This window comes from Oncorhynchus masou, chromosome 6 (assembly GCF_036934945.1).
Source record: "Oncorhynchus masou masou isolate Uvic2021 chromosome 6, UVic_Omas_1.1, whole genome shotgun sequence".
Taxonomy (NCBI): Eukaryota; Metazoa; Chordata; class Actinopteri; order Salmoniformes; family Salmonidae; genus Oncorhynchus; species Oncorhynchus masou.
In genome coordinates, this window is record NC_088217.1 from 398,534 (window position 1) to 411,621 (window position 13,088).

At 45.2% G+C, this 13,088-nt stretch overlaps 1 protein-coding gene across 1 annotated transcript in view; it reads left to right on the plus strand.

Annotated features, from left to right (window-relative positions):
• The first annotated feature begins 5,173 nt into the window (after positions 1-5,173).
• zgc:77375 (uncharacterized protein LOC402927 homolog) overlaps positions 5,174-13,088 on the plus strand; it is a 39,737-nt gene continuing 31,822 nt past the window's right edge. Inside the window, 1 exon segment of the mRNA XM_064967244.1 lies at positions 5,174-5,294. Within this exon segment, the coding sequence (XP_064823316.1) occupies positions 5,174-5,294 (121 nt within the window).

Here is a 13,088-nt window from a genome sequence, read left to right on the forward strand (position 1 = left end):
AAAACATCAAGTAAAACAAAGTATTCTAAGACTGCTTCCTCAGTGTCCTCTGCACGCCTAAAAGCTGAAGCAGAACGAGCAGCTCTACTAGCTCGCCAAGCATCATTACAGGACAAGCATGCATTGGAACTGGAGAAAGCTCAACTGAATGTTAGGATGGAAAAAATGGCCACACCCTTCAGCAGCCAACATCAAGGTCTAGCAATCAACACGGAATCAACACTGCGGGTATCAGCCATGATAACCTCTCTACTGTCATGCAAAGGCAGAATGAAATTGCTGACCTCCTTGTACTACAGCACAAACAGGCCACACTCCCTGTTAGGGAGATACCTATGTTTGACGGTGATCCTCTAAACTTTAGGCCATTTATGCGTGCATTTGAGCATGGTATAGAAGATAAGACAAGCAGTCACCAGGATAGGCTCTATTACCTGGAACAGTACACCTCTGGTCAGCCCAAGGATCTGGTCCGTAGTTGTCTGCATATGGAAGCCAGAAGAGGCTATGCAGAGGCTAAGAGGTTGTTAAAGGAACACTTTGGCAATGAAATCAAAGTCACCACTGCTTACATGGAAAAAGCTTGGAACTGGACAAACATCAAACCGGATGATGGAAAGGGACTGGGTGGCTATGCACTCTATCTTAGAGGATGCTGTAACGCTATGCAAGACCTACAGAACATGGAAGAGCTTAATCTTCCCTCCAACATAAAGTTGATCATGTCAAAACTTCCCTACAAACTAAAGGAAAAATGGAGGTCTACGGCATGTGATATTTTAGAGAGAAGCCACCTGAGGGCCCAGTTCAGTGACCTTGTGATGTTCATGGAAAAACAGGCCAAAATACTGCAGGATCCTTTGTACGGAGATATCCAAGATCCCCTGATCAACAAAAGGTTTTTTAAAACCAAAACAGAAGCTGACTTTAAGCAGCAGTTCAAGTCCAAGAGTAGGGGAAGCAGCTTTGCCACTGCAGTAGCTGTAGTGGCAGATTGTGACCCTGAAAAACCCCTGAAAAACCTCTAAAAGAACAAACATTCAAAGTCAAGAAACCAGGCAACTACCCTTCTTATTCTCCCAGTATCTCATGTGTATTGTGCGCTGGTGAGCATTTCCTGGTCGACTGCCAACAGGTGAAGGCACAGCCACACGAAGCCAAGGTTGAGTTTCTGAGATCAAAAGGCCTTTGTTTTGGCTGTTTGATGAGAGGACACTTAAGCAAAGAATGTAAAAGAAGGATGACCTGTCAGAAATGTCAAAGAAAGCACCCCACGATCCTGCACATTGAAGGAAGAGAGAGATTTAGATCTCTGAAGGCCGATACGAGGGGTGTAGCAGTAAAGCGGGAGGAGACTGTCAGCAGTGCTCTTGTTTCACTGGAAGCTGGTGAAGATACCGGGGCCGGTACAGATTGTGCACTTGCGATTGTGCCAGTTCAAGTAAAGATGGCAAATGGAAGCAGGTCTACGTTAACCTATGCATTTCTCGATTCTGGTAGCTCAGCAACATTTTGTACGGAGAGACTCATGAGGCAGTTGCAAGCTAAAGGCAGTGAGACTGAAATTCTGCTATGCACAATGGGGCAGGAGAGTCCTACCAAGAGCGTTGAGATATCTGGATTAGAGATTGGCAATGTGGAAGGTGACACATTTCTTGCATTACCAAAGGTCTACACCCAAAATAAGATCCCAGTGACAAGAGAAAATATTCCCACTCAGAAAGATCTCAAAAGGTGGCCATACCTGAAAGAGGTTCAGTTGAAGGAAATTGACGTCGAACTCCTGATTGGCGTAAATGCTCCAAAGGCAATGGAACCCTGGAAAATCATAAATAGTCAAGGCAACGGACCATATGCAGTGAAAACCCTCTTTGGATGGGTGATGAACGGTCCTCTTAACAATTGTACCATGGCAGAAGAATCTGGGCATCCTACGGTGATGGCCAATCGTATCTCAATGGACGACCTGGGGGTTCTTCTTGTAAATCAGTACAACCATGACTTCCCTGAGAGAGGGTATGAAGAGAAAAGTGAGATGTCAGCTGAGGATCGTAGGTTTATGGAGATCGTATCAAGCTCCATAACCCTCAAAGACCATCACTACTACTTACCGTTGCCCTTTCGCAAAAAAGATGTAGTCCTGCCAAACAATCGTGACATGGCAAAGCAGCGGGCTCTAAATATTATCAGGAAGTTGAAGAAGGACAAAGGTTACGCTGCAGAGTACAAAGGCTTCATGGAAGAGATGATAACAAAAGGTTACGCCGAGAAGGTACCACAAGAACAGCTCCTCAGAGAGAAAGGCAAGGTATGGTACATACCACACCACGGCGTTCACCATAAGCACAAAGGAATGATACGAGTAGTGTTTGACTGTGCATCATCCTATAAAGGTACATCTCTTAACAGTGAACTCCTTCAAGGCCCTGACCTGGCAAACACGCTTATAGGAGTCTTGCTAAGATTTCGGCAAGAGCACATTGCCATGATGGCAGACATCGAAGGAATGTTCCATCAAGTACGTGTCCATGAAGATTACTTAGACTTCCTGCGATTCCTATGGTGGCCGGACGGTGATACTAACAAAAGATTGGAGGAGTACAGAATGAAGGTTCATCTTTTCGGTGCTATATCCTCTCCAAGTTGTGCAAACTTTGCACTGCGAAAGACTGCAGAAGACAACTGTGAGAGGTACAATGAAGAGGTGATTCAAACAGTCAAGTCCAACTTCTATGTTGATGACTGCCTCAAGTCAGTGGCCACAGAAGAACAAGCCATAGCCCTCACAAAAAACCTCAGGGTTGTGTGCTCTCAGGGTGGGTTCAAATTGACCAAGTGGGTCAGCAACAGCTGCACTGTGCTGGCTTCTATCCCTGATGAACACAAAGCCAAGCAGATAAAGGAATTGGACCTGGACAGAGAAAAGCTGCCTGTTGAAAGAGCACTTGGAATCCGATGGAACATTGAAAGAGATGCATTTACCTTCCGGGTCACTGTCAAGAACAGACCCCTTACAAGAAGAGGTATTCTCTCAACTGTCAGCTCTATTTATGATCCATTAGGTTTCCTCGCCCCATTTGTATTAAAGGCAAAGCAAATTCTTCAAGTGCTCTGCAAGCTAAAGTGTGGATGGGACGAAGTCATCCCTGAAGAACACTCTATTTCATGGCAGAAATGGCTCTCAGAGCTGGACCAGCTCTCCAGATTCCAGATAGACAGACAGGTGTATGAAGCCTGAGAACTTTGGTCAAGTCATGACGGCACAGCTGCATCACTTCAGTGATGCAAGTGAACAAGGTTATGGCACGGCAAGCTACCTTAGGTTCACAAACGGTATGGAAAAGGTTCACATTGCATTCATTCTGGGGAAATCAAGGGTGACTCCACTCAAGCAGATGACAATCCCCAGACTGGAACTTGCTGCAGCAACATTGGCAGTGCGAGTGGACAGGATGTTAAGGTTGGAGCTCCAGATTGAACTTGAGGAGTCAACTTTTTGGACTGACAGCCAGTCTGTGCTAAAATACATCCGCAATGATACCAAAAGATTACATACCTTTGTGGCTAATAGGGTTGCTATGATCCGTGACCTATCGAAAGCAAAACAGTGGAGGTATTTGAACTCCAAACACAACCCAGCCGATGATGCCTCAAGAGGATTACATGTTGAAATGTTCCTGAACTCAAAGAGCAATGGACCAGAATTCCTGGAGAAACCAGAAACTCAATGGCCGAAAGTCCCCGAGGAGCTTAACTCCATCCCTCCGGATGATCCAGAGGTGAGGGAAGACGTAATCGTAAACAGTACAAGTATGGAAGAAAAGAGTCCAACCAGCAAACTGATTGAGTACTATTCAACATGGAACAGCTTGAAGAAAGCAGTTGCCTGGATGCTGAAACTGAAGAAACGTCTTCTACAGTTAAGCCAGAAAAGGAAAATTCTCTCTCAAACTGATCCAGATCAGAGTCTGACAAACTCACTGAAGGAACAAATTGACAAGTTCAAACTGACGTTTGGAAAAGAAAGTCTGTCTGTGGATGACCTAGATGAAGCAGAAAAGGTCATCATCCGATTTGAACAACAACAGCACTTTAAACAAGAAATTGCACTAGTTGTGAAAGGAAAACAATGTGCCAAGAGAAGTGGCTCAATCTGTAAGCTTGATCCAATTGTTGACAATGGCATTCTGAGAGTAGGAGGAAGGTTAAGCAAAGCTGCTATGCCTACGGAACTAAAGAATCCTATGATCCTTCCAAAAGACTCCTACATCTCTAGACTGATCTTACTCCATATCCATGAGCAGGTTGGCCACTCTGGGAGAGGTCACATGCTTTCTAGACTTCGCCAGCGATATTGGATACCCTGTGCCAACTCTTTAGCAAGGAAGATCCTTAAGAGCTGTGTCTTTTGCAGGCGGATGCAAGCTAGAGCTGGAGAACAGAAGATGGCCGACCTTCCACAAGATCGGGTGTCACCTGATTTGCCGCCTTTCACCCATGTGGGCATAGATTACTTCGGCCCCATAGAGGTGAAGCGAGGCCGCGTTCATGTGAAGCAGTATGGTGTGATCTTTACTTGCCTTGTGAGTCGAGCTGTCCATCTAGAAGTTGCTAGTTATCTGGATACTGATTCCTGCATCAATGCCCTGCGCAGGTTTATCTGTCGAAGGGGCCCAGTAACAAGTATCAGAACAGACAATGGCACCAACTTTGTTGGAACACACAGAGAGCTAGGGAAGCTATGAAAGAGCTGGATCACAGCAAGATTCAAAATGAATTACTGAAGGAAGGAGTGACATGGTCATTCAACCCTCCCTCTGGAGCCCACCATGGGGGGGTATGGGAGAGGTTGATCTGACTGGTGAAAAAGATCCTCTATTCAGTCCTTAAAGAGCAAGTACTGGATGATGAGGCTTTGCAGACCGCCTTGTGTGAAGTTGAGGCGATTATGAACGACAGACCAATCACTACTGTAACAAATGACCCTAATGATCTAGAACCCCTGACTCCGAACCATCTGCTTCATCTGAAAGCTAAGCCAGTCCTGCCACCAGGACTATTCCAGAGAAGCGACCTATACACACGAAGGAGATGGAAGCAAGTACAATATATCACTGACCTCTTCTGGAAGAGATGGATCAGGGAGTATCTTCCACTTATGCAGGAGCGGAACATGTGGAACAAAACTAAGAGAAACTTTAGTCCTGGTGACCTCGTGGTCATCGTCGATGACACCGCCCCAAGGAACTTCTGGCTAATGGGGCGTGTGGTGGAGGCCTTACCAGGGGCCAAAGGTCTTGTCCGGAGCGTCATGGTTAAGACTAAGACCAATATCTTACAGAGACCTATCAATAAACTCTGTCTGCTCCTTGAGGCGACTGAGTGAAACACACACACACACACACACAGTGCTCCATCTTAGAATCACGTGCACCTCTGATTCTTGATGTTGTACTCTTACATTCTTTGATGTCATACATTTTTGGATGTCAAACTCTTGACATTTTTGGAAGTTGAACACCTTTACACTTCAACTCAGACTGAGATCTATGGACTATTTTCCTATATGGCACCTTGTATATTTGTATAAAGCTACGAACTGTAATAGTGCTCTGGTATAGAATGTTGTGTATTGGCTCTACGTTTGAATATTAAGTAATTGTTGTGCATTCAGTGCAGTCAACAATTAGGGGCCGGTATGTTAGAGCCGATTTGGACATATTTGTGTAAAAGACTGAACATATGGAGCTCCATATATATTTGTGTAAATATATTAATGTAAATGATGAAATATTAGGTACGTACCATTATGATTTATATTTACCTGATTCGAGATATATTCATTTGTTGTTTGTGTAACTCAGTTTTTGCCTATTCATTGTATTGTGGTAAGTGTGTTAGGATAAAGGCAGGGAGTTGGGCCTTTGGGAGAGGGAGTCCTTGCTAGATGCGGGAGCGGTATAGTTTTTTGACCATACAGACATACAGACATACAGACATAATGTGTATTTTCCATATAAAGTATTCTATGCTTTAAGTTGACTGGAGAATAACTTATTTGTTAGATATAAGAAGAATAAACATTTTTGTTGCACCATATCCCTGGATGTCATGGAATGTTTGGCCGTTTGGAAACCTTGAGTGTGGACTGTATGCGTACCAAACAACCCCGCTTCAGGCTTGGGCAGTGGCTATGGTAAAGACGAAAGGAAGCCACTACAACAGCATACCACCACACCACTACATATCCACAGTACACCACCATACTGCTGCATATATACTGCTGCATATCTACAGCACACCACCACACCACTACATATCCACAGTACATCACCACACCACTACATATCCACAGTACACCACAACACCACTACATATCCACAGTACATCACCACACCACTATATATCCACAGTACACCACCAAACCACTACATATCCACAGCACACCACCACACCACTATATATCCACAGTACATCACCACACCACTACATATCTACAGTACATCACCACACCACTATATATCCACAGTATCACACCACTACATATCTACATCACCACTATATATCCACAGTACCTCACCACACCACTACATATCCACAGTATCACACCACTATATATCCACAGTACATCACCACACCACTATATATCCACAGTATCACACCACTACATATCTACATCACCACTATATATCCACAGTACATCACCACACCACTACATATCCACACCACCACACAACTACATATCCACAGCACACCACAACACCACTACATATCCACAGTACACCACCACACCACTATATATCCACAGTACATCACCACACCACTATATATCCACAGTACATCACCACACCACTATATATCCACAGTACACCACCACACCACTACATATCCACAGTACATCACCACACCACTACACATCCACAGTACACCACCACACAACTACATATCCACAGCACACCACCACACCAATATATATCCACAGTACATCACCACACCACTATATATCCACAGTACACCACCACACCACTATATATCCACAGTATCACACCACTACATATCTACATCACCACTATATATCCACAGCACCTCACCACACCACTACATATCCACAGCACACCACCACACCACTACATATCCACAGTACCTCACCACACCACTACATATCCACACCACTAAATCAAATCAAATGTATTTATATAGCCCTTCGTACATCAGCTGATATCTCAAAGTTCTGTATAGAAACCCAGCCTAAAACCCCAAACAGCAAGCAATGCAGGTGTAGAAGCACGGCGGCTAGGAAAAACTCCATAGAAAGGCCCATACCTAGGAAGAAACCTAGAGAGGAACCAGGCTATGTGGGGTGGCCAGTCCTCTTCTGGCTGTGCCGGGTGGAGATTATAACAGAACATGGCCACGATGTTCAAATGTTCATAAATGACCAGCATGGTCGAATAATAATAAGGCAGAACAGTTTAAACTGGAGCAGCAGCACGGCCAGGTGGACTGGGGACAGCAAGGAGTCATCATGTCAGGTAGTCCTGGGGCATGGTCCTAGGGCTCAGGTCCTCCGAGAGAGAGAAAGAAAGAGAGAAGGAGAGAATTAGAGAACGCACACTTAGATTCACACAGGACACCGAATAGGACAGGAGAAGTACTCCAGATATAACAAACTGACCCTAGCCCCCCGACACATAAACTACTGCAGCATAAATACTGGAGGCTGAGACAGGAGGGGTCAGGAGACACTGTGGCCCCATCCGAGGACACCCCCAGTCAGGGCCAAACAGGGCTTTACCCCACCCACTTTACCAAAGCACAGCCCCCACACCACTAGAGGGATATCTTCAACCACCAACTTTCCATCCTGAGACAAGGCTGAGTAAAGCCCACAAAGATCTCCGCCACGGCACAACCCAAGGGGGGGGGGCGTCAACCCAGACAGGATGACCACATCAGTGAATCAACCCACTCAGGTGATGCACCCCTTCCAGGGATGGCATGAGAGAGACCCAGTAAGCCAGTGACTCAGCCCCTGTAATAGGGTTAGAGGCAGAGAATCCCAGTGGAAAGAGAGGAACCGGCCAGGCAGAGACAGCAAGGGCGGTTCGTTGCTCCAGAGCCTTTCCGTTTACCTTCCCACTCCTGGGCCAAACTACACTCAATCATATGACCCACTGAAGAGATGAGTCTTCAGTAAAGACTTAAAGGTTGAGACTGAGTTTGCGTCTCTGACATGGGTAGGCAGACCGTTCCATAAAAATGGAGCTCTTTAGGAGAAAGCCCTGCCTCCAGCTGTTTGCTTAGAAATTCTAGGGACAATTAGGAGGCCTGCGTCTTGTGACCGTAGCGTACGTGTAGGTATGTACGGCAGGACCAAAGAGAGATAGGTAGGAGCAAGCCCATGTAATGCTTTGTAGGTTAGCAGTAAAACCTTGAAATCAGCCCTTGCTTTGACAGGAAGCCAGTGTAGAGAGGCTAGCACTGGAGTAATATGATAAAAAAATGTGGTTCTAGTCAGGATTCTAGCAGCCGTATTTAGCACTAACTGAAGTTTATTTAGTGCTTTATCCGGGTAGCCGGAAAGTAGAGCATTGCAGTAGTCTAACCTAGAAGTGGCAAAAGCATGGATACATTTTTCAATTTTGGGGCTTCACCATGTTTCATTGAAATGTACAGCTGTGTGTCATCCGCATAGCAGTGAAAGTTAACATTATGTTTTCGAATAACATCCCCAAGAGGTAAAATATATAGTGAAATCAATAGTGGTCCTAAAACAGAACCTTGAGGAACACCAAAATTTACAGTTGATTTGTCAGAGGACAAACCATTCACAGAGACAAACTGATATCTTTCCGACAGACAAGATCTAAACCAGGCCAGAACTTGTCCGTGTAGACCAATTTGGGTTTCCAATCTCTCCAAAAGAATGTGGTGATCGATGGTATCAAAAGCAGCACTAAGGTCTAGGAGCACGAGGACAGATGCAGAGCCTCGGTCCGATGCCATTAAAATGTCATTTACCATCTTCACAAGTGCCGTCTCAGTGCTATGATGGGGTCTAAAACCAGACTGAAGCATTTTGTATACATTGTTTGTCTTCAGGAAGGCAGTGAGTTGCTGCGCAACAGCCTTTTCTAAAATTTTTGAGAGGAATGGAAGATTCGATATAGGCCGATAGTTTTTTATATTTTCTGGGTCAAGGTTTGGCTTTTTCAAGAGAGGCTTTATTACTGCCACATTTAGTGAGTTTGGTACACATCCGGTGGATAGAGAGCAGTTTATTATGTTCAACATAGGAGGGCCAAGCACAGGAAGCAGCTCTTTCAGTAGTTTAGTTGGATTAGGGTCCAGTATGCAGCTTGAAGGTTTAGAGGCCATGATTATTTTCATCATTGTGTCAAGAGATATAGTACTAAAACACTTGAGCGGTGAGGTACTGTGGACATATAGTGGTGTGGTGCTGTAGATATGTAGTGGTGTGGTGATGTGGATATTTCGTGGTGTGATGAGGTATTGTGGATATGTAGTGGTGTGGTGATGTGGATATGTTGTGGTGTGGTGGTGTACTGCAGATATGTAGTGGTGTGGTGGTGTACTGTGGATATGTAGGGGTGAAGTACTGTGGATATGTAGTCGTGTGGTAAGGTACTGTGGATATATAGTGGTGTGGTGCTGTGGATATGTAGTGGTGTGGTGTTATACTGTGGATATGTAGTGGTGTGGTGAGGTACTGTGGATATGTAGTGGTGTGGTACTGTGGATATGTCGTGGTGTGGTGAGGTACTGTGGATATGTAGTGGTGTGGTACTGTGGATATGTAGTGGTGTGGTGATGTAGATATGTAGTGGTGTGGTGCTGTGGATATATAGTGGTGTGGTAAGGTACTGTGGATATATAGTGGTGTGGTGATGTACTCTGGATATGTAGTGGTGTGGTGCTGTGGATATGTAGTGGTGTGGTGTTATACTGTGGATATGTAGTGGTGTGGTGAGGTACTGTGGATATGTAGTGGTGTGGTGAGGTACTGTGGATATGTAGTGTTGAGGTTCTGTGGATATGTAGTGGCGTGGTGATGTAGATATGTAGTAGTGTGGTGATGTATATATGTAGTGGTTGTGGTGAGATAGATATGTAGTGGCGTGGTGATGTAGATATGTAGTGGTGTGTTACTGTGGATATATAGTGGTGTGGTGCTGTGGATATATAGTGGTGTGGTGATGTACTGTGGATATGTAGTGGTGTGGTGATGTGGATATTTAGTGGTGTGGTGCTGTGGATATATAGTGGTGTGGTGATGTACTGTGGATATGTAGTGGTGTGGTGATGTGGATATTTAGTGGTGTGGTGAGGTATTGTGGATATGTAGTGGTGTGGTGGTGTACTGTGGATATGTAGTGGTGTGGTGGTGTGCTGTGGATATGTAGTGGTGTGGTGATGTGGATATTTAGTGGTGTGGTGAGGTATTGTGGATATGTAGTGGTGTGGTGGTGTACTGTGGATATGTAGTGGTGTGGTGGTGTACTGTGGATATGTAGTGGTGTGGTGGTGTACTGTGGATATGTAGTGGTTTGGTGAGGTACTGTGGATATGTAGTGGTGTGGTGAGGTACTGTGGATATGTAGTGGTGTGGTGAGGTACTGTGGATATGTAGTGGTTTGGTGAGGTACTGTGGATATGTAGTGGTGTGGTGAGGTACTGTGGATATGTAGTGGTGTGGTGAGGTACTGTGGATATGTAGTGGTGTGGTGAGGTACTGTGGATATGTAGTGGTGTGGTGAGGTACTGTGGATATGTAGTGGTGTGGTGAGGTACTGTGGATATGTTGTGGTGTGGTGAGGTACTGTGGATATGTAGTGGTGTGGTGAGGTACTGTGGATATGTAGTGATGTGGTGTTATACTGTGGATATATAGTGCTGTGGTGATGTACTGTGGATATGTAGTGGTGTGGTGATGTACTGTGGATATGTAGTGGTGTTGTGGTGTACTGTGGATATATAGTGGTGTGGTGGTGTACTGTGGATATGTAGTGGTGTGGTGATGTGCTGTGGATATGTAGTGGTATGGTGATGTACTGTGGATATGTAGTGGTGTGGTGAGGTGCTGTGGATATGTAGTGGTGTGGTGAGGTACTGTGGATATGTAGTGGTGTGGTGATGTGGATATGTAGTGGTGTGGTGAGGTACTGTGGATATATAGTGGTGTGGTGATGTGGATATGTAGTGGTGAGTTACTGTGGATATGTAGTGGTGTGGTACTGTGGATATGTAGTGGTGTGGTGATGTGGATATGTGGTGGTGAGGTACTGTGGAGCGGCAGGGTAGCCTAGTGGTTCGAGCGTTGGACTAGTACCCGGAAGGTTGCAAGTTCAAACCCCCGAGCTGACAAGGTACAAATCTGTCGTTCTGCCCCTGAACAGGACAGCAGTTAACCTACTGTTCCTAGGCCAATTTGTTCTTAACTGACTTGCCTAGTTAAATAAAGGTAAATTAAATAAAAATATGTAGTGGTGTGGTGAGGTACTGTGGATATGTAGTGGTGAGGTGCTGCCTGCCTCATTCTTGCCTACATGCTACCACCATCCACCTAATCGTGCTCTGCTCTTATCTGGACACACTGTTCTCAGAGCAACTCCTGCAGGGACACAAAGAGAAGCAACATAAGACAAATTTTAACGTTGTGTTAATTGCTTGATCATTCTGGCTTTTATATAGTTTCTATATTTTGAGGAATTTCAGCCTCATCCATATTCTAGTTATGAAATACATTGTTGAGTCAGGGTGGCTGATGTTGGTCAGGGTGGAATGTGTGTGTGTGTATATTAGTGGATCTTAACTAAGAGACAAGTGCTCCCCTGGGAAAGAGGACGGATGTTAGTTCTTAATAATCCTCAAGTGTGTGAAACAGAGTGTGTGTATATCAGTGGATCTTAACTAAGAGACAAGTGCTCCCCTGGGAAAGAGGACGGATGTTAGTTCTTAATAATCCTCAAGTGTGTGAAACAGAGTGAGATAGAGGGGAAACCATTCTTATCAAAACACTGACAAACAGACACAAAGCCACCGGGGCTTCGTGGCTAATGTGGGAATTGGGATGATGCTGGTTATACAACTGGGACGATGCTGGTTTATAAAGCTGGGATGATGCAGGTTTATCCACTGTGCAATCCGGTTTCTGAGCTGGTCACGGGTGCACCTCAGACACGCTCAAGGTACTAAACGATATCATAACCGCCATCGATAACATACAGTACTGTGCAGCCGTCTTCATCGACCTGGCCAAGGCTTTCGACTCTGTCAATCACCGTATTCTTATTGGCAGACTCAATAGCCTTGGTTTCTCAAATGACTGCCTCGCCTGGTTCACCAACTACTTCACAGATAGAGTTCAGTGTGTAAAATCAGAGGGCCTGTTGTCCAGACCTTTGGCAGTCTCTTTGGGGGTTCCACAGTGTTCAATTCTCGGGCCGACTCTTTTCTTTGTATATATCAACGATGTCGCTCTTGCTGCGGGTGATTCCCTGATCCACCTCTACGCAGACGACAACAATCTGTACACATCTGGCCCTTCCTTGGACACTGTGTAAATAAACCTCCAAACGAGCTTCAATGCCATACAACACTCCTTCCATTGCCTCCAACTGCTCTTAAATGCTAGCAAAACCAAATGCATGCTTTTCAACCGTTCGCTGCCTGCACCTGGCCACCCGACTAGCATCACTACTCTGGACGGCTCTGAATACGTGGACAACTACAAATACCTAGGTGTCTGGCTAAACTATAAACTCTCCTTCCCAATCCAAAATCCCCAATCCAAAATCAAATCTAGAATCGGCTTTCTATTTCGCAACAAAGCCTCCTTCACTCACGCCGCCAAACTTTCCCTAGTAAATCTGACTATCCAACCGATCCTCGACTTCTGTGACGTCATCTACAAAATAGCTTCCAATACTCTACTCAGCAAATTGGATGCAGTCTATCACAGTGCCATCCGTTTTGTTACCAAAGCGCCTTATACCACCCACCACTGCGACCTGTATGCTCTCGTCGGCTGGCCCTCACTACATATTCGCCGCCAGACCCACTGGCTC